Source organism: Bicyclus anynana, chromosome 17 (assembly GCF_947172395.1).
Source record: "Bicyclus anynana chromosome 17, ilBicAnyn1.1, whole genome shotgun sequence".
In the NCBI taxonomy this organism is placed as follows: domain Eukaryota; kingdom Metazoa; phylum Arthropoda; class Insecta; order Lepidoptera; family Nymphalidae; genus Bicyclus; species Bicyclus anynana.
In genome coordinates, this window is record NC_069099.1 from 8168919 (window position 1) to 8195018 (window position 26100).

Consider the following 26100-nt stretch of genomic DNA (forward strand, 5'->3'; position numbering starts at 1 on the left):
TGAAACTAACTGTCACCAAACACATGCTATCTGAAAAACACTTTATTCATAAATTGTCATCACAACTTAGAACGTATTCAAAATTTCATCCTAATCGAAGACCGGAAAGTGGATCAAATTTAGATTCCACGATTTTCTTACATAAATAGTTATAAGTGAAGCTAATTTATGCGTGTTAAAATTTATATACATGAATTGTTATTTAATAAATTATAGGTTTTCCTGCGAAATCTTTAACGTAGCGAACCTTCGAACTTCCAGCGTTTTAGCATTCCATTGTACGAATTTTCCAAGCCGCATTTGCAATTCAATGCTTAGTTCTCACTTTTGTGAATTAATGAATAAGGAAATATCTCTAGGTAATAAATCGAATAAAAATTGCATTGAAAGGAAACCATTCTGAATAAATGTAGAAATTTTTCTTCACTTTCACATTTTCCGTTTTCCTATTTTAAAGCATTCGTTTAAATCATTATTCGTATTTAATTAGCCTTTAAAACAGTTTTAACTTTTCAAAGATAATAAAGACGCCATTAGTTTTCGCTACGTTTACGTTTATTTATCTACCTAAGCTTAGCAAATTTGCGCGGGCCGGAAGGCGTGTAGCGATGAATGAAAAACCCACGACTGATGCACCTCACTTCCCCGCACGCACGATTTCACACCCGCGCAGTCTTTCCCCCCGTCGCCCGCATATCATGGGAAGCAAGCAATAGCAGAATGCCCGATGGCTTCACCCGCGTATTTTTTGTTACGGAGATAAAATACTCATATAGCCTATGGCACTCACAGATAAGGTTATCTATCTATTGGTAAAAGAATTTTTATTGATTCTGTAGATCCAGAGATTAATTACCCTCTACAACCTTACAAACTTTACCTCTCTAATCTTAATATACAAATGCGAAAGGAAAAATCTTCATCACGAAATCTCGAAAATCGCTTGACGTACAAAGATGAAATTCGACAGGGAGGTAGTTTATAGATAGTAGACGTCCGCTCAGAGCGGATTTTGGGACAGGGCCGGATTCGGATTGAGGAGGTCAAAAGGCGTAAGAACTCGCGGGCATCCGCTAGTAAGTATAGATTTATTGGTAAGTATTTGTTATAATGTTAGTCAACTACTTACCTAATAAGGGAATTGACATCAAAAGTGGTTTAGAGAGCTGCTGGATTCAAAGACCATGATGTTAGGAAGTCTATGTCCAGCAATGGAGTCGACGTTTCTCAGTTGACAAATCACAAAGACAGTGATGATATTCGTTTCAAATACTTTGATAGTACCTACAGAAAATTAGAAAGTCTTCATTTACTATTTCTCTTCTTAATAAAATTATATTATTTGGGGTTATTTTTATAAAATGACTAATATTCGCATGTTGATACCCATGACCTCTCTATGACATTATATTATGAACCTTAACCCTGGAGGCTTGGTATGTACTGCATGCAAGTGACCAATAAACTTATAATTTGAGCAGCACTTTTTAAGAGTTCTAGCCAGTTATCCTAGTCTTTTATTTACCTGACCAAGTGACGTTACTTTTGTATTAAAAAAAAAATATTTTTGAAGCAGGTTAAAAAAGTTCTCTTATTTATTTGTCCAAGCAAACTCATTTTTTAAAAACTGAAGTGTCTGGTACAGAAAAGAAACTGCGGCGCGTGTTCGCCGCATTTATAAAAACCGAGCCTTATTTTTATTTTATTTTTTTTGGTTAGATGAGAAAAGTATTTCATCTTGACATTTGGCTAAGTAGTTCGTGACAAGTGCCCATTAAGATCTGCGGACATTATGACAGTTTCTTACTTGTTTGTCAGTTGTTACCAACTTGTGCAAAAACATCACATTATGGTTTGATGTATTATCAATATTGGGAAGTTATTCTCCATAAATAACAACTTGCTAAAATAACACTTAAGCTCTTTGGTATAATATTAATTACCTAGAAACACGATCGAATCGCATCAAATTGTAAGTTTCTTAAATTAATCTTATTGAAAACTTCGTACCGTCGTAAACAAAATTAATGTTTCAAAATATCCGTATTAATATTATGGAAGTCTGTATGTCTGTTACCTTGCACGACTTACCCGCTGAAATGATCATTTTCAGGCTATCCGAAAAATGTATAGTTTCTGTGGGATTTTGTAAAAGTTACGCCAAATTTTGTAAAAGTAAAAGTTAACTGACAAGCACCATGGTAACAACTGGCTTCTATAACATCGTAATATCGTTAAAGTTACGCAACTAGCGCATGCCCGCGACTCCTTTCTTGTGTTTTAGTTTCTCTCAAATTTCACAGGAACGATGGATTTTCCAGGGGTAGAAACCATGTTCTGTTCAAAGGTCGATTTATCTCTATAAATCCAAAATTAGTTCAAATCGATTCAGCGGCTTAGCTCAAGATACGTAACACAGACTTATCGTCGCATTTATAATGTTACTACTATCTATACTAATATTATAAAGCTGAAGAGTTTGTTTGTTTGATTTGCGCTAATCTCAGGAACTAATGATCCGATTTGAAAAATGCTTTCAGTGTTAGATAGCCCATTTATCAAGAAAGGCTGTATATTATCCCCGTATTACTAAAGGAACGGGAACCACGCGGGTAAAACCGCGCAGCATCAGCTAGTCTATGAATAAAATTCCAATCGAATGTCAGGAAGTGTTTCTAGTTTACCTTACAAGATTTCACAACACGTACTAACAAGGCAGGATAAATTTTCGCAAAAATAAGGAAGACTACCTAAAAAGAACATAAAACTTTTTCACTATCCTACATAAAATATCATTTCACGTAGCAATTTACCTCGGGCAATCTCGAGTAATGGCAAGTGGCAAGGCGAGCTAAGGTGAAGTGCGCCTAGAAAATAGGCTATTCACTATGGCCTCCAAAAAGCTATTGTTCGCCTGATATTTTTATTCCGCCACCAGCAACAAAACCACGCAATCCATACAATTTGTTAATGTCACTTTTCACTGATAAAACTCGACGTACTACCAAAATTTAAGTGCCGTAAGTGTTTACATTAAGCAACGCAAAGTTGTTGATTGTTAACATAATGGACGTGGTGATTGTTAATTGAATTACATCGTAACATAAAATTGTAGAATATATTTCCTTTATGTTATTTTAGACGGTAAAAATACAATGAGAGACATGGTAACTTTTGGCAGAACGCTTAAGCCAAATGTTACTCTATTTATTTAAGCGACGTATACACTACATAATGAGCTTTATTTATTTATTTATTTATTAAGGAAAATCAACCGCTAATACATTAAATTCATGCTTACAATTAATTACATTGATAAATTAGGTTAATGCTTAGCTATTAAAAGATTTTCACAACTTTCACAATTTTAGATATTATGTACACTTCTTAGTTATAGATATCCATTAATTCATAGGTACAACAAACTCTAAGATATCAAGTATATACTATACATAGAGAAAACAATTATAATCTAATTCACAAAAGTAATAAGTAATTTAATTAATAGGTAAATAATTTAATTTATAGGTACAATATATTACAAGTTTGGCACGAGAAGTCCAGATACTATAATTAAAATCAAGAATAATTAAATTTAAAAAATGTCAGATAAATAATATGATTAAAAGATAAAAATGATAAAAATGTCAAATGGTACAATTAAGGTTGCAAATAAAGCTTTATTGCATGCACACATGCATATGCATGCAACAAAGCTTATAGTTGGTATGTTTTTTTCGTTAAATTAAAGTAAATTAGATTACATCGTAACATAAAATTGTAGAATATATTTCCTTTATGTTATTTTAGACGATAAAAATAATATGAGGACATGGTAACTTTTGGCAGAACGCTTAAGCCAAATGTTACTCTATTTATTTAAGCGACGTATACACTACATAATGAGCTTTATTGCATGCACACATGCATATGCATGCAACAAAGCTTATAGTTGGTATATTTTTTTCGTCAAATTAAAGTAAATTAGATTACATCGTAACATAAAATTGTAGAATATATTTCCTTTATGTTATTTTAGACGGTAAAAATACGATGAGGACATGGTAACTTTTGGCAGAACGCTTAAGCCAAATGTTACTCTATTTATTTAAGCGACGTATACACTATACAGTGAGCTTTATTGCTTGCACACGTGCACATGCATGCAACAAATCTTACAGTTGGTATGTTTTTTTGCATTATATTAAAGTAAATCTAAGTACATCGTAACATATAGTTTCTTTATGTTATTTTAGACGGTTAAAATACGATGGTGACTATAGATGTAGCTTTTGGCAGAACGCTTAAGTCAAATGTTACTCCATTTATTTAAGCGACGTATACACTACACAGTGAGCTTTATTGCATGCACACAATCATGCATGCAGCTTACAGTTGTTGATTTTTCAAAGATTATCAAGATGAAAGAGTAATTGGTATAAAACCTTTCAGTATTAACACGTTCGCTGCGGTACGAGGTCAATTGACCTCGTAAGACTAGCGTCTTCAAGAGTTACGAGGTTACGAGGAGGACCGCACCACACTACAAAGTTCTAACAGTAGGTCAAAAAACCTCGTACCGCACCTGAGGAAAGTCCAGAAAAATCAGTGCCGCAGCGAGCGCAGCGCGTCGGTACGATATGGTTAAAATTCGAAGCGCAAACGAGACGCCGAATTATGACTTTCACGTGAGTGAAAAGCACGGAGCGATTGACGCGCGACGCAAATTTTATGACGTGAGCGCCAAAACCATTTTTACCTAATTGCAAGTAAATTAAACAAAATAACGAAAAACAAAATGGCCATGTTCAAGATATATACCTAATTTTCTATACTAAACAAAAATTTAAGAAAATAAGTTTGCTTTTCCTGAGATTGAAAGCAAAACGTGAGCAAAACATGTATTTTTCAAAAAAATAAACTATCGAGAAAAGTTTTACAAATTGTGTATTTTGTATAATCACAACGAAGCGAAACACTTTGAAATATCATTTACCCAAATATCAGGCTCTTAACTTTTCCAGAATCTAAGATCCAGAACCATTTGTAACCACCAAATTACATATTGCACACTCTTAACTATGATCAATTATAAAATTTGACTAGCAGAGGAAAAGTATTCTTACAAAACGACGTTTCTCGTGTTGTAAGAACCGTGAGACGTTGGTATTGTAGTTGACACAAAGCTTATTACGAGTATGTTGACATCCAGTTATTACATCAATGCATCCAGCAGAACGATTTGCACCAACGTTACTGGAATTCCAATTCGGCGTCTATATTTCCTGTCATGTGTGATTTGAATACCATCAAAGCGACAGTGAATACACATCTATAATAATATTATAAAGCTGAAGAGTTTGTTTGTTTGTTTGATTTAACGCGCTAATCTTGGAAACTACTGGTCCGATTTGAAAAATTCTTTCAGTGTTAGATAGCCCATTTATCGAGGAAGGCTATAGGCCCGCTATATTATCCCCGTATTTCTACGGGAACAGGAAACACGTGGGTGAAACCGCGCGGCGTCAGCTAGTAAAGTATATAGAAATAGGCGCGTTTCGACTTCGAACTTAAGGCACGATTGTAGTAAAGCCTTTCAAGTAATGAAAAATATATAGCCATGGCTACTGCGTTTATTGAATGGTGAAGACTGAAACGTTAAAAATCTTTCATTTCTATTTTATAATAAAGATGAGTCTTGTAAGTTATTGACTCAAATTAAAGACTGGAACAATAGCAAACGTTTCTAACTTGCACTCCTTTTAAAAACATATGCCGATCATGTGCTTCATTCAACTACGCTGCGTACTGTAATAGATAAAAAGAAAAAAAAAGATACCTTCTGATTGGTGTACATTATTACCTAAAAACTAACTCGACGTATTAGAACAACTTCTTACTGAAAGATTTTTACAATTTAAAACCAAAACTTTTACTCTTAATTTCTTAGCAAAAATTATAAGTTCTTTAAAGTTTTTGTAAAGAAGTCTTCAAAAATGTTCAGAACGTTCAAATAAATATCTACCACTATAAATTAATAAAATACATCAAAGAGACGATGGTTTAAAGTTTATAAAGCGATTCAAACGCGGGCTTATTTCGCAAAGACCTCTCGCGGAGCGTCAATACAGCTGTTTATTGTGCCGCTGACATCTAGACCAGGCGGGATAAATATGCCTTTAAGTTCTAAACTCCTTTGATCAGCTATTTCAATTGTAATACCTCTGGTATTATATCTTTTATTCAAAACATAAATATAGGTACTCTTATAGCGGTCTGTTTAAAATAGGTATTTTTTTATAGAACAAAACATACAAGGTAAACGTCCTGTAGCCCTTTGGATAATCATTGGCGACTGTAAAACATCAATGCTGCTTGTTACGGCAAAAATAAGCCAAGTGCCAATACAACAATGTATATGCTTCTAATCTTCTTCATAATATATTTTGTCAGAAGGTCTTACAACACAGATGTTAGAAGATGTCTTGGTCGAGAGACCAGAAGTGGCTACAATATTATTTACAACTCGCAACTAATTTTAACAACAAAACTGCCAATAGTACTTTATCAGAAATATTCGCAAAGTCCTGTATCCTTAAATTATTATTGTGCCCAGTGAGCAAAATACCTATTGGCCAACGATATTTAGTATAAAATCATTAGCTATATTGAAATAGCCACCGTTAAAAGCTTTAACTTTTATTCTATATAAGCAACTTAGGTAGGTACAGACCAAAAATCACATAATTTTATATCAATTGTGGGTGTTTTGATCTATAAATAGCTTACTACAATCACTCATGGTTAAGAACCTATACCGATAAGTCGCCTATACGCTTAGACATGTAGAAGTGAAAATGTATCAAAATGTCAAATTTTTTTCACTTTCACATCCTTGAACGCAGGCTTGAAGAAATATTTGACCGTGTGTGGCTAGTAATAATATATCATAAAAGTATCATCACACTATGTGCCCTGCCCATTGCCACTTCAGGTTCGCAACTCGTTGAGCTATGTCGGTGACTTTTCTTCTGCGGATCTCCTCATTCCTGATTCGATCACGCAAAGATACTCCTAACATAGTTCGAAGAGCCGATGGACGTTGGAGTCCCAAAGTGCTGGAATGGCGCACTAGTAAGCGCAGTGTTGGCCGATCCCCTACCAGGTGGACTGACGACATCAAGCGAGTCGCAGGGATTCGCTGGATGCAGGTGGCTCAGTATCGTGATGTTTGGAAGTCCTTACAAAAGGCCTATGTCCTGCAGTGGACGTCCATCGGCTGATATGATGATGATGATGAAGAAAAGTATCAATAATTAATACATACCTAGTTGAGTCAGCATACACAGAAGCGCCGGGAGCCACATCACTGCCACTTTTTCACATAATTACAGTACGCACACAACTGTTCCTCACATTAATTCTGTTTCAAATCGTCATTTATCACGTGCTAACATGTTTTTGACACTTTGTTCCTTCCAAAGTTTGTTTTAATATTGTTCAATTGGTATTCTATATTATCTTTGGTTCACTTCCTAGTTTATTTAACACTTAAGTTGATAAAGTACACTTACACTTTTCGTTTAGTCTGTATTTTCAATATTCTCTGTTACTATGTAATTTGATTAAGTAAATACTTAAATGATTATTATTTTATATTTATATGATGAATTGATCCATTTACCTGAAAATTTCAAGTTTGTTATAGCATTAATTGATAATAATATTGTTATAAATGATATAAAAACTATTAAGTATTTGATCACTAAAAACGACGTTGCAGATGGATTTTATTTACGTAAATTAAAAAAATATATATTTGACTTGCTAAATATACGTACTTAGTTTATATTTATATACTTTTTATGTACCTATACCTACTTCATCATATTAATATTTCATGTAGCAATTTACCTTCGTCCATCTCATATACCGTAAGTGCTGAGGCGGGCTAATACAAACCGTGCCTAGAAAATAGCCTATTCAGTCAGGTCTGCCAGCTATTACATGATTGATATGTTTTCCTTACAAACTCATGTATATTTATGTTCCAAATGAAGATAATTTTGTTTTCTTTTCATGAGTATGATTTATTACTATTTAGGATAGGGCTGGCATAAGACAATTTCAATCATTCGTTCATACGAATAAGTTCATCTTAAATGTATGAACACAAGCTAACTTATCCTAATAACTATACAAATCATATCCACGTGGAATGGTGGCAAGAATATTGGCTGCATGTCCGCGCTGGACAGCCAGTCTGACCCTTTACGCAAATAAAAATGAGCCAGCCCTTTTGTCTCCAGACAAGGCAACTAGCCGCGGTAAAATAATTCGGAGAGCACATTGCCTGTTTTGTGTAGTTCGGTTATACTGGATGAATAACTGTTGTAAAGTTAACGATAAAAAACTGAATTACTAATTATCTATTGCATAACTTTACTATTTGCGAGAGTCGAGAGAGACGGGCATTCCGTTGAAAGAAACAAATAATAGCCTTCCATCCAGCTAGAGGAAAATTCCATGAAATAATAGTCTCGCGAATTTACAAAGCATCAATTGACTACAAAATACGCAAAAAGGGACCGTATCGAATAAATTCGCGAAGAGATTTAAGCGCAAGCTTATTTCACCGAGACGTTTTGCGAAGCGCCAATAAATGGCCAGGAATAGTGCTATTGAGCTCGAGGCTTAGGGGCGATAAATATTCCTGGAAAGACGCGAATCCCTTGATCAAAAGTGTCGCTTATAACACTTCGTTATTACCCTTTTACAAACTGAATACGAAAAGAAACCGTACCACACTTTTCTTGTACACTTCTGTAGGTAATTATAGTTCATGCTTTTTAATTTATACTTATGCAAAGACATTGAAGAAAATACATAGTCGGAAAGGTACACCCGACTAATTGTTCATGTCACAAAATATACAATAGTACAAGATAGTATGTACCTTAAAACGAGACGCACAAAACTTCGTATAAATGTATTAGAAGAAGAAAAAGAAGAATTATGTTTATTGCACACAAATACAAAATAAATGAATTATTAAGAAATAATAGTTTAAAACTAAAACTTAGCAAGCAAAGGCAATCTCATTGGGAAGAGCAATGTCTAACAGGAACCTCTGATGACAGAACTTACGGAGAAAGAGTTATATTAGCATTTGATGAAAACTAAACTAAGATATGTCGGTTAAAACAAATTAAATGATTTATGCCTATCGTATAGTCTGCATCATAATTTGAAGTCAGAATACTAGCTGGCACTGAAGTGGTACGTACCTTGTCACGATAATAAACTTGTATATTATATTCTATGGATTTTTAGGCCATTGCATAGCTTTTATCGCGGGCTTTGAGCGCGGCGACCGAAACAAGAAATACCGTAACGAAAACAAACCTAACACCTAAGCCGAGTGTCAAGCATTTTTTTTAATCTTTTATTTTTTTATTATATACAAAAAAAAATAGTGCATAAATAAAATAAATAAATAATTATAACTTCATAAGTTGATAAAAAATGCTATGCTTTATGCTGGCAGTCCCCAAGATTTCTTTTTTAATTATTTTTAACCGACTTCCAAAAAGGAGGAGGTTCTACGTTCGGCTGTATGTATGTTTTTTTTTTTTTTTTTTTTTTTTTTTATGTATGTCCAGCGATAATTCCGTCAATTATGGACCGATTTTGAAAATTCTTTTTTTGTTTTGTAGGGTTTACTTCCAGGGTGGTCCCATTTTTTTCATGTCAGGATCTGATCACCTGCCTTATTAATATTAATTCAAATTTGATTCAGGCATACGCTATGTTTGTATCTTTATAAATAACTGGCATAAACACTGTCGAAATGATTCAATTTAAAAATTAAATCGAAAAGTTCTTTGAAGCTTTTTATGAATGATAAGAGGCTTATATCGGAATATTTTGTGGGGATTAGGCCTGTGAACAAAATAAACACGACGTGTAATAATATATGTTGCAAAATATAAATCTGAAAGTACTTAAAGGCTTATAAGAGGCTTTATTGGTACAGCGTATACATACATATTGCATATTATGTTATTTGTATGTCTGTAAATTAAAAACTTCATTTTTGGACGTTTGTTTTCAGTAATTAGAATACAGAATACAGCCTTCATTATGGTCAGACACGTCTTTTCAGCCATGTCTCCCGAGTTAGGGGTTGTTATTCACTATTTTATGAAAATAAAACTATGTGACTATGCTTTTATAGTTTTTTTATTTATTTTAGCAGTCTGAGCGTTCTTGCCTGTTTTCTATGCGCGGTTTTCCCGTCATACCCAATTTTAGTCAGACACTGACTTTTATTGCTCGCGCTTGTTTTCTTAATGATATTCAAGAATCAGAAATCTTCATGCAATTTTGAGTTACTTTAAGAAAACTTGTGAGTTATTGTTGATGGTTGCTTTGTTTAATAGTCCGATATTTTATTGGAGAAGACTTCCTAAAAACTAAGCTATGGCTAAACATCTTTTTACATATTAGCTAAACTTCTGTTCGAGGATGGCATAGGCTCAAATAATGTGCTATTTTTCACCCTTGTTTTCTTAAAGCTATTCCCTCATTAAGAATATTCATGCATCTTCTTAATACTAGTGAGTTAAATGTATAATGCTTACTTGTACTTTGTTACTTTGTCAATGGTTCGACGACTTAAGGGAGCTTTTTGCATATTTGCTAAACTTTTTTTCGGGGATGGCATAGGACGATGATGAAGTTAGTTTTGACAAGGCCAGTTTTAAAAACATGAATCAATCATGCAATTGTTTTTGTTACGTTTGTTACAGACATGTAAAATCTCGGATAGTTTTTACATTTCCAGATTTCTGTGAACTCTTGCCTTAATGGGTAATTGCTGATATAATTTAATGGTAGATCGATGCATTCGTTTGGAACGGTATTTTACGCTCAATATAACACTACAAGTTTGCAGCGATGCAAATTTGCTAAATTAGGCGGACATTCCATTTCCGTTCGTAAATCCGAATGAACATGTTCACACCCAACAAGGATGTCACTAAGAGGGAGGGGATCAACTTCCCCAACCTCCGTTGAAATTCCAAAAATATAGCCAAATGTAAACCAACCACAGACTTTCATTCGACTTGCTCTGCAATAAAAATTGCCGTAGAGGTTTTACTGCAATTACAAGCAGCATGCTCTTGATATGACCTACAACAGGGTAGTTGACTCAAATCAAATTTAATATAAACAATATTAATTTCGTGTAGCACGTGGATTAGGGGTTCGAAATATATCGATATCAATTTATAAAAGACGTTAAGGATGTCTTACAAAATTTACACGTAATTTTTAAAATTTCCCAAACATCAAAAACGCTGTCGTCCATTTTTTGACGTCTCTAACACACTGGATGTACTAAACGTCAAACTAATTGTTAACTAACATTTTTGTCAAACGCTCCGTTTGTAAGGGATTTATTATAGTGACGTCATGAAACAGTTGAAACATAGACAGTCATTGCCGACAGGCATTTCAGCTCGTATTGTCAAAAACATGATTAAAAAATAAAATTTTCATGTAACCATGTCTTACAATAATTATACGAAAAACCTTTTTTCAATGTAGTAGAACGTTTATGAACAATTTCAGACTATTTAAAAAATGTGTCAACTAGCCTATTATTATTTTCCTCATCCTCCATAATTTGACGTGCCGCCCCATAGGCTACCGTTAAAGTTGCAATCTTTCTAAAGTATTAATGCCTAGATAATTTAAGTAAATACCTACTGTAATACGATATACGAGCTGATCTATCACCATTTTATTTGTCGATATTGAAGCTTCAGTTTAGTTGATTACAATTTAGTGATTAATTACAACGGTATGATCGTCGGAATCGTGATTAATGTTTGGCGCGCTAGTAATTAGAGGCAGGTATTTGGATGCGCGATGGTAATGCAATTGTCATACGAGAGAGATAATTCGGAATCATTTGAACTAAATGTTAAAATTTTCTAATTGCTTTTATTACTGTTAATTTTTATTCATTATTTATGAGATTCTTTCTATTCAAATACTTAGATAATTAGAACAAGAACAAAAAAACGTAGACTTAAACGCACTGACTACTCGTCACTGCAATATTGTTTTTTTTTATATACCAGCTATCTATCATGTATCATGGATTCATATTGTTATTTCTGTATTTTAAATTATTATTTCAGTTGCATATTAGAGTTAATTAATTAGGTTTAAGATAGTTCATTATAAAAATATGCAGTGCTCAGAAATTAGCTTGTCGGCTACTAGCGCTTACGAAAACTAAGAAGAAAAATCTTTGTTATTTTCTTAAGTGATAAATAAATAAAATATAAAATTGTTTAATGCTACAATACAACACAAAAAAGCACAATAATTCACGAAAGAGACAGACTTTCTTTCTAAAAAAAACATGATGGCCAAAACTGAACCAGATAAAAAGCTTCATGGCAACTCTTCGCTTTGAAATCCGAAAATCTTTAAAATTTTCGTAAAACATTTAACATATGTACTTGCTACGCCATCGTGTAATAGTACTATAGATGGAGATGGTGCTACATATTAAAAAAATATTATTACAAAAACAAAAAATCCCAACAGCTTCAGCGCTGCAAAATGTATGTTAAATTCTAACTAAATACTTTGTGGTGCTGCAGGCGGAGACAAACAATACAATATCTGATACCAATATTGTTAGGGTATGAAAAAAACAAACCCAACCCCCTTATTTTTAATCACGGGCGCCATTTTGAAAATTTATATAGCCTATGTCACTACAACAATTCTGAAAAACTCAATGACACCTCATATGTCAAAATCCGTTCAGCCATTTGGGCTGTAGGACGTGCCAAATAAATGGACATACATGCACACATACACATTTATACATACATACAGAATCACACACATACATACATACATACTTGGTGCTTTTTTCCCCTCCTTCTTACGCAATCGGGTAAAAAAGTGTAGTCCGTTCATAGAGATACTTATATTCATGTTTGATACGGAGCAGCTAAACCGAAAGGCCCTGTTTGAAATTTGCGTGATATAGACAGATCTCGATTAAATAGCTGAATTGTCGGGAAACATTTGAGATAATAGCCATATCAATTTGATTCTCAATCTATCCACAGATGTCCAGATCAGTGCAATCAAGCGGAATGAGCTTCAGAACACTTGAATCGGATCTGGCGGTATGCGAGCTTTGTTTACATAACACTAGTCCTGGTCTATGGTGCCGATTTCCTGATATTCGGGATAACATACGTCCGATTTCAGCTTTGAAAGCGGAGAATATCGAATATCAGATTCTCAGAAACGAATTCCATACCAACTGAAAACAAAATTGTAAATACAGTAACTAAAAATCTCTCAACAATTTATTATTTATTAACAATTTCGTTATTTAAAGAAGAAAAATTTGAATTCTAAAGATAGTCCATCAAACAAATTGTGTCATCATCATCCTTATCAACCCATATTCGGCTCACTTCTGAGTTCGAGTCTCTCTCAGAATGAGGGGGGTTAGGCCAATAGTCCACCACGCTGGCCCTATTAGCACACTTCACACACGCAGTGAATTAAGACAATTTTCTGGTATGCAGGTTTCCTCGCAATGTTCATCCTTCACCGTTTTGAGACACGTGATATTTTATTTCTTAAAATGCACACAACTGAAAACTTTGAGGTGCATGCCCCGGACCGGATCATATCAACTGGCTATCACATATATCAAATAAAAATTTACTGTTTCAGTAAAATTATTTATTGGACTTGCCGCGTTTTGCCCTGTTGTATATTTGAGATCCAAACGCACTACCATCTTGGACTGAAGGCGACGTCATAGTAAAGGGTTTAACTAGTCTATAAAATATAAGAAGTTATATTTGTCAATAAAAATAAGAGGCCTCACCTAAATGCCAAGTTAAAGGCATCCATATTTATGTATTCCCAATCGTCTATGAAACACGCAAAAAGGACCAAGCCGATATAAATTTGCAGGGGGATTTGCGCTCAAACTTATTTCACTAAGACGTTTTTCCGAGGCGTCAATAAAAATCGTGAATAGTGCTATTGAGCTGGGGACTTGGGGACGACAAATATTTCTGCGGCGTTGCGATCTTTTTTTGATCAATCGTGTGGAAAACTTAAGCTTATATCTTCACCTGATTGTGCAATCAGACGGTATAGTATTAAAAGTAAGGTTTAGGGTGTTGATCAACTTCCTTGGATCGGCAAAACTTGTTTATATCCTCTGAACATATCCTCTCTTTGATCTTGTGCCACCTTCGCCGTTCTACCGCGGTTTAGTTCCTCTTTTCTTATACGCACAGCAAATACATACAAATACATGCAAAAAAAATCTATTTCAATGTCTGTGGTTTGCAACTACTACGTTTTGAAATGATCACAAATGAAGATGTTTTTTTGACGTGACGACGTCTTATAATTCGATGGAGCCGGCTGCACACTCGAATAAAGATGATGTCATACGTCGTTCCCTCGCTCTAGGGTTGCCAACTTTTTTACAAGAAATAAAGTATATTCGGGTCTATAAAAATTATTAACAGTATTTTAGAAAAACGAACATTTTCTTTTGAAAAATGCAACCTTTCCATCAGTATTTTCTTATGACGTTGTCACGTTCAACTATCGTCAGTAAACCGACTTTACAGATAACCGATTTTTTTTTTTTTGATGTGTGAAAGCTCATCAGCCGCAAGCCGCGTGCATTTCATGTTTCGTCGTTAACTATTTGAAAGGTTATTTAATGCTTTTCAAAATCAAGTTTATGGTGTAAAAAATACAATAGTAGTGTAAAATATGGTTAGTCCAGAGAGATTTATAAAGAAATGGATAAATACGAGTAGATTATGGTGTCCTATAATATTTTGGTGATATTTGAGTTATTTTGCTGATAATAATGATAACAAAATCTAGTTCTGGTGCATTCTTAGTAAAATAATATCATTGGCAGTTTATATTTAACGTATTTAAAAACTTATTGAGTTTCACCAAATCTGCGTCTGCGAAATTTAAAACTTTCACGAAGCTTTTCGATCTTATTATATGGATAACGGATTTAGCGACTTAGCTCCGCACTCAGGACTGGAGTTTTGTGAGAAAATCTACGTGAGGTGTGTCTTTTATCTGCTATTTTATTACTTTAATTTTTTTTAACTGACAATCTAACTAACTCTAACAATCTTTTTACATATCTACATATTTGATACCAAAGTAAATAGTATAACTGAATTTAATAAAATTTAGTATACAGAGAATTTAAGTCACAATAGCTCAACGGTAAAGCGGCTGGTCTCATCACCGAGGGGCGGGGGTTCGAGCCCCGCGCCGCTGGACTATTGTTGTACCTATTGTCGTACGTAGAGGGAAGAGAATGGCAGTACCTTTAGTCTTGTGTTCCTAGTATGTGAAAAATATGGCAAATAAAATAAATAAATAAATGTTCTTGATTATCATTTTTATCTTTATTGTAAATTCTTCGTAAAATTTTTTAGATTTAAGTATATCTTAATCATATACTTTAAGTTTTTAACCGGACTCTGCAGTGCTGTGAATGCCTGTAAAAGATGATTGCAGCAGTCCAAGAATTTTGTAACTGACTTATGTTTAATGTTTTTTTGCTGTCATTGTTGGTATTTCCAATAAACAAATAAATACAGAAACCCGAAAAGAAAACCCGTAAATATCCAAAGTTTTTTAAAGCGTGTTTCATCCAAGCTATTATATTAAAGCCGATAAACGTATTGAACATTTTTCTAACTAACGACTTCAAGTCCTCTTGCTATTCTGATTTTGAAATCCACAGGAACAGATTTTATTTTCTTGTTAACAAATGGAATGGACGTTTGAAATGGCCGTTATTTGAGAAGCGGGCACTAACGGTTGTATGTGGACGCGGTAAAAAATTCACATTTTCGGTAAAACGTTTGTGCAATCAGACCGGATTGTGCCGGAAATCTAATGTTCCACGTCCTTGCTTCCAGTCAAATTTTTGGCCAAAGTTTCACACCTATGTAAATAAAACTAGCAGACGCCCGCAGTTTTAGCCGCATAGTATCCGTTTCGGTCAGAATAAGGGGATAAAATATTGTTTAAAACACTCAAAAACAACGTTGCATTCGAGTGGTGAAAGTATTTTTTAAATCGGTACAGTAGATTACCTTCTGCAACACCACAAACTTTACCTTTTCACAATGTTAGTATAGACTATTAGTTTTTTTTTATTCTTACTAGTTAACCCTTGACTACAATCTCACCTGATGGTAAGTGATGATGCAATCTAAGATGGAAGAGCCAACTTGTTAGGAGGAGGATGAAAATCCACATTCCTTTCGGTTTCTACACGGCATCGTACCGGAACGCTAAATCCAAAAGTCGCTAAAAAAATCGCTAAAGTATTGAATAAGAGGCGTATTAATATGGTAGTTCATTATAAATAGTGAATAGCTGTATTATTTTGTTATTATTTATGTGCGAAAAACCGACGACTCCTAGTGACGATCTCATCCAAATCCGAGCAATATAACCAAAATTGATAATCCATACTAATATTATAAATGTAAAAGTGTGTGTGTCTGTTTATTTGTTTGTCCGTCTTTCACGGCAAACCGGAGCGACAATTTGACGTGACGTTTTAAGTGGAGATAGTTGGAAGGATGGAAAGTGAAATAGGCAAATTTTTGTCTCTTTCCAACTCCCCACTTCCGAAAAATGGGAGTTGGAATAGATGAAAATAGTTAGATAGGGTAGGGGTAGAGTTAGGATAGGAGTAGGTTAGCAGTAGGGTAAAGTAGGAATAGGGTAGGGTAGGGATAGGGAAGAAGTGGACTTAACTCAAAGCGAATTTTGACCGGGTCCGCCAGTATCAAAATAAAACAGTCATTATCAACCCATATTTGGCTCACTGTTGAGCTCGAGTCTCCTCTCAAAATGAGAGCGGTTAGGCTAATAGTCCACCACGCTGTCCCAATGCGGATTGGCAGACTTCACACACACAGAGAATTGAGAAAATTCTCTGGTATGCTATCCCTTCGCTGTTCGAGACACGTGATATTTAAAAAAAAAAAAATTAAAAAGTGAAAAATGGGAGATCCATGCCCCAGACCGGATTCGAACCCACACCCTCTGAATTCGGAGGCAGAGGTCATATTCACTGGAATAAGGACCTACCGCTAATTTTTTATCAACTTTTAAAAAGAGCTCAATTTTCATTTTGTTTATTTATTTTACTTTGTTCTTAAACACACTGAATCATAAGTTGAATAAATACCTACTTTGTTTCTATTTTCACTGAAACATTTAATCTAAGTTGAAAGTATTCAGCAAAACTCTTTATTCTGAATTCTTTATCTTTAGTTAAAAAATATTTATCATTTCAGTAGACTAAATCGCATAATTTTATTATAACTTTACAATAATAATTTACCTATGCAAATGAAATTGAACAAATTTTATTGAAATTGATATTTAAAATATTAACACAATAGTTTACTGGAAAGGTGATTGACGTTGGAACTGGATGCTGGCAGCTTAGATCGTAGTGCTTTGAAGTCCTTTCAAGAGGCCTTTCAAGATTCAGTTGTGGACGTCCATTGACTGACGACGTTTTAGATGACTAGCTGACGCCGCACGGTTTTATCCGCGTGGTTCCCGTTCCCGTAGAAATACAAGGATAATATATCATATAACCTTCCTTGATAAATGGGCTATCTAACATTGAAAGAATTTTTCAAACCGGACTAGTAATTCCTGAGATTAGCGCGTTTAAACAAACAAACAAACAAACTATTCAGCTTTATATATTAGTATAGATCATGATATGAAATTAATTATAATTTTCTATACTAATAGATAGCCGTGATAGCCCAGTGGATATGACCTCCTCTGCCTCCGAAACCTGATTGTGTGTGTTCGAATCCGGTCCGGAGCATGCATCTCCAACTTTTCAGTTGTGTGGATTTTTAAGAAATAAAATATCACGTATCTCAAACGGTGAAGGTAAAACATTGTGAGGAAACCTGCAACTGCATACCAAAGAATTTTCTTAATTCTCTGCATGTGTGAAGTCTGCCAATCCACATTGGGCCAGCGTGGTGGACTATTGGCCTAACCCTTCTCATTCTGAGAGGAGACTCGAGCTTAGCAGAGATCCGAATATGGGTTGATAATAATGATGATGATGATTATAATAAAATAACCCTATTAAAAATTTTAGCTACATAATTTAACTTAATAATGCTAGTTTACTATCTCACATAAGTTTCATTTAAATAAAATGTTTATTATTAATTGAATTTCTCAGTACAACATAATCTGTCATAATACTCATAAATATAAAAATCCATGTCAACAAAGCGTCTAAAGGGTAACTAGCCCAGGGTCTATTTATATAGAGAATCAATAAGGTTTTGCGGCAAATTCGATGAAACGTGTGCCCATAGGCTTGGCCAATGACAAAGGGCTATTTGCCTTTGGATATACAGTAATGTCTATATTCCTAGCGTTGTATGAAATCTACTAATTGATGATCTTGGAAAATAAGTTTTAAATAATTTTATGTCTAGGAAATGCCACAGTCCTATCTCTTTTTGGCTGCCGTACCTATTTACCTGTGGTAAAAGCATATAGAGAGATAATTTTTTGCCTTCATTTATTTATTTATTTATTTTAGGACAACCAACAGCTGATACAATTTTACATGTTAATAAATTACATTATAATAGATATATTTATTGCACAGCTAATTATAGGTTATCACAGCATACACTAATTAATATTATGTCAAAAATACAGTTGTTATAAATGAATGAATGTCAGAATATACAGTGCAAATTAATAAATAACAGACTACAATAAACTAAAAGCTAATATTTTTTTTGTTTAATTCATAAACAATACCACAAACTTTACCTCTTTATAATATTAGTATAGACTAGCCGACACCCCGTGACTTTACCTGCGTAGTTCTCGTTTCAGTGAGAATACGGGGATAAAGTAAAGCCAGAAACACTTAGAAATAACGTAGATTTCTAGTGGTAAAAGAATTCTCAAAATCGACTTACTAGATCCTGAGATTATCCCCCTAAAATAACACATACTTCATTTTCTTTATAATACAAGTATAGATGAAATTTGCTGATGATGAATTGCATTCAAAAGAATGCCAAGATGCATGCTTTTGAATGCACTAGACACGTACCTAAATGGTTGAAAAGCAAAAATGTCAGATGGAGATATAAAAGATGAGATGTTATATAGTCTGGACTCTGCACTATCAAGCATTAAAAATATCCTTCAACTTCTTACTTGAATTACAACAAAAATACTTAGATTTAATAAACAGTTAATACACCATGGACAGCCGGTAATTACACAGTCGGAACTTCGTAATTAAATATACAGTATTTTCCCGGTTCATTTTTCAATTACTGCCGGATCTTAGTGTATTCTTATGAAAGAAAATTGTAGACAATTACTTGTAGCCCATTTTTGTTTTAATTGTAACTTACTTTGAAATAAAATCGTCTTTAATTAGCTATTTTTAAATGTATAAATCATGAGACACACGCCATGATAATTTGAATTCACAAAAATCTATATCTATATCTATACTAATATATAAATCTGAAGAGTTTGTTTGTTTGATTGAACGCGCTAATTTCAGGAACTACTGTTCCGATTTGAAAAATTCTTTCAGTGTTAGATAGCCTATTTATCGAGAAAGGCTATATATTAGCCCCGTTTTCCTACAGGAACGGGAACCACGCGTGTAAAACGAGTAAAAACTGTTCATCACCGATAGCTTGCTTGCGATTGGTTGGTTGCGTAATTGTCAAAGAAAAGCTTGACTGGGTCAGCTAAGCAAAAGTATTTTTAGCTGACTTCTAAATGAAAGAGGTTCTCAAGTTGAACGGAATGTTTTCTTTTTTCTTAAGTATATTGTATGTACATCGATTACACTATAATACTCGTTTTTTTAAAGAGATAATGTGCGTGGTGTTGCAGGTGGATCTCTGGATATACTAAACCTCTTTAAAAAAATATTTTACCACTAGAAAGCCACGTTATTTGTGAGTGTCATAGGCTATATTTCTCCATCTCCATATTCTCATGGGAACGGGAACTATGCGGGGCTAGTATGTAATACTTATGTGTGCGTTCATAAGATAAGTAAGTTTTAAGTTTCACTTATCTTGAACTATACACTTTACAAGCAAGTTTAACGGATATAGTAAAGCTTTTGTAAAACAAAAACATCAAAATCTTAGTTTGTATGGATGGTACTAGTGTGATGAAATTTAGTTTGTATATAAACTTGCGCGTCAGCGCTTAACTGTTCCCCTCGAAAACCCTTGTCAACTGTAGAGATTACTTCGGAAAACTCAATTTCAACTTTGTTAGTTGTGATTATTTTCATACTTCAATAGATTTTTGTTGGAAATTTTGTTAAGGCGTATTTTGTAATTACTAACAGTTCACTTCGAGTTGTCCGCTACCACTCTGAACCGCCATTTTGTGAACCACCTTTTAAAAGTTCCCTAATACCTGCGTCTTAGTCTCCAAAAATTTTATTATTTATTTAATTTTCTTTTTTAGTTCTGAATTTAAAAGCGAGTATAAAACTCGTCATCAGGTAACATGTCGTAATATTGACATGTCTTTAATTTTATATTCAGTAGGTTAAACGAAGTTTTTAGAAATAACTTTGTCCTTGGAATTATTATTTAACTTCACATGTATGTATGTCCTAGTTTTGAAATCAATAATAATGCCCACTTCAATTTAACCAAAATAGCGATTTATCATGATAGGTTAAGGGTAGAAAATTTAGGGTTTGAAAACCAAATACCGAAGCGATAACCGAAGTCTAAATACAATACATATAACAAAATAACAACTTTCTAAAAAAACTTCTATCCGATTATTGTTCTACATTATTGTTATTTGAAATACTAAATTACTAGAATTGAACAATTAAAGATGTGTATTAAGTATGTTTAATAATTTCGTATGGAGTTTAACAGTTTTTTATTCTTCCTCTTCTTCAAAACTGAATTTATAAATCTAATCGTAACAAATAATAATTAATCCCCCGTTTCTGGCTTTTTCTTGCTGAAGTCGCTGGTGTTCGCTTTTATTGTATTATTAAAATCACAATTACCTGACTGGAATTACAATTTTTTTTACTTAAAATATATGAAATATAAAGTTATAAAAATTTCAGATAGCCCCAAGGATATTTTTACCAAAAAAAAAAATCTAATACTCCCCAGCCTATTCCTCAGTTCTATGTTAGGGTAGCATAGAAGAAGTACAGGATAACTTTTAACTTGACTCCATATCCATCAGCTCGCGGACATTCAAAGTGACCTAAAACGTCACTGGCATCGTCGGGTAGATGGCGCGGCGGGACGATACGTATCCGTTCGTATATGTACGAGGCGTAATACTGAGTTTAGAGCTTTATGTGACAATATTTCAAAAACTTTCGGTTCGGTTCGTAAAGCCAGCGTGTCATTCACGGATTTGGATGTCACAAAATCAGTCTTTGTAATCGGCTTTTCATTGGGTTTTCACAGGGACATGTACGGTAGAGAGCTTCACAGATTTACTTTTGATATTTCAGTTTTCATACTGCAACACGGAGATAGTAAATAGATTTTCATTTAATATGAAATGAACCATTTTTGCAAAGATATTAAATATCTAAATAAAAACTAAACAGCCAAGTTCGAGAAGGACTCACCTTGCGAGAAATCTGTATAAAATGATACATTTTTCTTCACCCTATGTACAAATTCACGGTTTTTGGTTTGTTCTCTTTTCTTGAGCATTGCTTTTTGCTAAACATGATTTTGTGTCATTGGAAAGTACCCTTTAGATTTTAGAGAGTAGCATAATATACATCATTAACGGTTGTATCTTTTGCCATAAAAACTAATATATTTATACGAGTCCAACGTCGATTAAGAGCCTTGATATCCCAGTGGATATGACCTCTGCCTCCAATTCCGGAGGGCGTAGGTTCGAATGCGGTCCGGGGGAGTATTTTCTAAAATCTCTGCGTGTGTGTAGTCTGCCAATCCGCATTTGGTTTGCAGGTTTCCTTACGATGTTTTTCCTTCACCGTTTGAGACACGTGATATTTTAATTTCTTATGCCCTGGACCGAATTCGAATCCACACCCTCCGGGATCGGAGGCAGTGGTCATATCCACTGGGCTATCACGGCTCAGATAACTCACATTAATTGAAAATATTATATATTAGAAATCAAGAGTCAGAAACAAATAAATCGATCGGAATTTTCCCCCGGATTGTATGCGTAAAGGAGAGAAAGTAGGCACTGATGTATCTGTCGCGTCCTACTAAGAGAAAAGCCTTTAAGCCGACCGCATTTCCTGACAAACAATCCACATCCATTATTATAAGGTTAGACTGAATATAATCTTCTAGACAAGTGCGTCCAATCTTAGGCTACATCAATCTCTTTCCATCAGTTTGAGTGATCTTTTTTCTAACACCAAGATGTATTCCTTTTTTCCCTCAAATTATTGGTTAAGATTCAGCTAATAGAGTAGGACTAGTCGTATAATAAGTGCGGTGGATGAAAATCGAACTCAAGTATTCTAAGGACCAGTACCATAACCACTAAGCTATTTAAATGCATTAAAATATGCATTATTAATGATCTCTGATCGTATTTATGTATTTTTATATATAATTTTAAACATATACGATAAAAAACACGAAAGAAAAACCACTTGATTTGTTTTTCTTTTGTGTTTTTTTTTTGCGATCCTGATTTAAATTATAAGTGCAGATTGATTTCGAATTTTACTAAATCTAATTTACTCAGGTAGTAGGCAGTAGACTTCGGCCGTGGCTAGTTACCACCCTACAAAGACGTGAATTAGGTGTTACGCTTAAAACCTACTTAGAGTTACGGACGAAATATATTTGTACATATCTTTCAAGTTAGCCCAGTTTTGAATACTAATTAGTCAGAGTTATGGAAGAAATATACCTATTACTTCTAACTTAGCTCAGTTTCGAATGCCAACTTCTTCAGTAATCAAGACGCAAGGCATTTAAAATTGCCATAGAGAATTTGTCATTAAAACATAAGTAAGTAATTATTATAAGGACGCCTTTTGCCTGTAAAGTTATTGTGTTTTTTTGTTATTTTTCTTTTTTGTGCAATAAAGTTATTATAAATAAATAAAATAAAATATTATTATTGATGTTAAAAGAATCATCCTTTAAAGTATGCGATAACTAATTTACTTACTAATTATAAGGTTGCGTGTGTGAATCTGTGTTCAATCTAGCCAAATACATCTCATTCGCAAAGGTGTTTCATACTTTAGATTATTTAGGTACCTACAATCTTGTACTGTTATGTATTCTGTGGTAGAAGTATGTCAAATGTCGGCGTAAACTTGAGAGAAGTAGGTCGAAGCCGGACAATGGCAAACAAATGAAATAAGCATGCGGGTCACCTGACGTTAAGTGATTAACGCTACCCAAATTGCCACACCAGAGAGGCTGGTAATGCGTTGCGGGCCTTTAGGAGATTTGCATTTCCTCCCTTTTAACCCCCTATAAAAACTATTTGGTAACACCGCAGCAAGAAGTTGCTTCCACAATGTTGACGCTTTTTATTAAATGTACTTAAATAGTCCCTTAACGTTCTACTAGATTGATATTTTTTTTTAATGTTTTTTGAGACGTTTACATGAAAATATTAGTTTTTAAATGTGTCTTTGACAATACGAGCCAAAACGCTTGTCGGCCATGACGGTCTATATTTCAACTGCTTCATGACGTCACTGTAATAACGTCATAAGAAAAGAAAAATGCGTTTATATCCAGGACAATAACTTGCGATGTGTGGCATAACCCAGAAAATGAGCGCAGCTCAGCACAATGCTACATGACCATTTGAATTAGGACACGTGGCGCTGATTTTCAATTGGAACCACAGATTGGATAACGCCACGAACACAGCCAACACAACCTTATAATCTAAACTAATACCTACACTGTCATAGTCCAACCCAGCGCTCGAATCCAGAACTCCGTGATCCAAAACCAAATAGGCATCAACGAGGCAGTTATAGTAAAAACCTTATCTTTTATACAGGCAGTTCCGTAATTAATGGAAAAAACGCCTGTGGTAGATATACCCCTAATTTTCTAAATCTTATTTAAATAGTTTTCAAAAAATCCTGGTGACCAAGTTTTAGTTTTTTCGGATTTTTCAAAATTTTCTATCTTAAATCAGTTTATTCAATGCTGTAGCTGCTGTAATTAAAATTTTAAACATCTGATTTTTTAAAAAAAATAGGAGGAAAGGAACTGAAGTATACCATCATTTCAAAAACTTGTACAGGTTATCAAGGTTTGTAAATTGGTTTATAACAAATAAAAATAGTATCATAGTAAATTGGTAATTTAATATGTAATGTATAACAAAAATCCTAATTACAGCAGCATTGAAAAAGAGATTAAAAATCCGAAAAAAAATATTACTTATTTGCTCACCCAAGGGATTTTTTCAAAACTATTTAAATCAAATTAGTTTTAAACAATTATGTGGTGTATCTGGCATTTGCGTTTTATCCATTAATTACGGGACATCCTGTATAAGCGACTAAAAACTCGGCAATAGCTTTCTTGCGAGAGGTTGCTGGCATAACTGTCAACTAACCAATGGAGTAAATGTAAAGTTGTAATAATATCAGCCTAGTAATACTGAACTACAAGTAATATTAAAACCCATATTTTCACATATACCCTCCAATTGAAAAGTTTGAACTTTATAGTACATTCGCAGCAGACCTTTTCTGAATATGAAATGCGGTTCTCACCAACATCGGAATATTAACTTCTCTATTAAAATATTCCGAATATGAATATTCATTAAATCGTTCGGGAATTCACCCAACCATTAAAGCCATTTCAAAGGAAAATAAAAACTGCATATAAAATCAGCGTGCAATTAAAATTACAAATATCTCTTTCATGTTTTCTTATTTAAAGAGATTTAAATAATTATGAAATATAACAGATTTATTTTAATTATAGTTTTATTTTATGCATTTTATTTTTATAGTGTAGTTTAATTATTATTGATTTTTAATTACTTAAATAAAAAAGTCATACCTACAAGACAATCCTGGATACAAACTAGTGTCCTACTTTTTACGATTTAAATTGATTTATTATATATTTTTAAGTTTAACATGAAACTAACTTTAAAGTCACAAACACTTGAAGACTTCACAAACTTTTTCGTCACAGTTTAAAAAACATCGAACAAAGACATTTCCGAACGACAAAAAAAAATTCGCGCGCGGATTTAAATGTGGAACAGTTTTTTAGTTTTAAACGTCAACTTCGCATTCGATGTTTGAATTTCAATCAAACATGGCGCTCGTTCGGCGGGAGCATCGGGCGGACTGGACGCAGCGGCCTTCGGTGCGTAGCGCGCCTGCGCAAACAAGCTCTTATAATTTGATATCTCACATCACCGCTTCTGTGACGTTCTGTGGTAGTCTATCTCTACATTATTAAATTGTATTCACATGACAATTGGTAGCTATTGTAATGTACTCACAAGGCAGCTGAACCGCTTCGTTACGCTTTTAATTATTTGACCTTTTAGTACTTCAAGTATGTCAAATGTCAAGAGTGAAATCTCGAATGCTATATTAAAAATATTTGCGTATTTTCGATGATGCTTAACCATGATAGTATGTAGATGCTCTCATTTTGGAGCCGGAGACATTCTGACGCTTCGTAATAAAGCAGTTATCTAAAAGCTTGTTTCTTTTGATATACTTTTCAATATTTTTTTTGAAAATTAAAAATAGCACTAGTATATAAAGGACACTAGACCATATTCGGCTCACTGTTGAACATCTTCTCTCCTTTTAGAAGGAGGGATATTAAGCAAAAGACTTGGTTTGACTAGGATTGGCAGACTTCACAAACGTTTCCTCACGATGTTTTTCCTTCACCGTTTGAGACACGTGATATTTAA

General features: G+C 33.9%; 1 protein-coding gene across 3 annotated transcripts in view; it reads right to left on the reverse strand.

Annotated features, from left to right (window-relative positions):
* The window catches only part of LOC112054961 (hemicentin-2), a 119591-nt gene extending 93996 nt beyond the window's left edge, over positions 1-25595 (reverse strand). Inside the window, exons 1-2 of one of the 3 annotated variants that reach the window (XM_052886496.1) lie at positions 25225-25595; positions 7328-7684 (exon numbers count right to left, since the gene is read on the reverse strand). In XM_052886496.1, the coding sequence (XP_052742456.1) occupies positions 7328-7367 (40 nt within the window). In that variant the 5' untranslated portion in view covers positions 7368-7684; positions 25225-25595. Of the gene's footprint in view, positions 1-7327; positions 7685-25220 lie in introns of all 3 variants that reach the window. The other 2 variants (XM_052886495.1, XM_052886497.1) reach the window with 2 other exon arrangements.
* Positions 25596-26100: the final 505 nt, after the last annotated feature.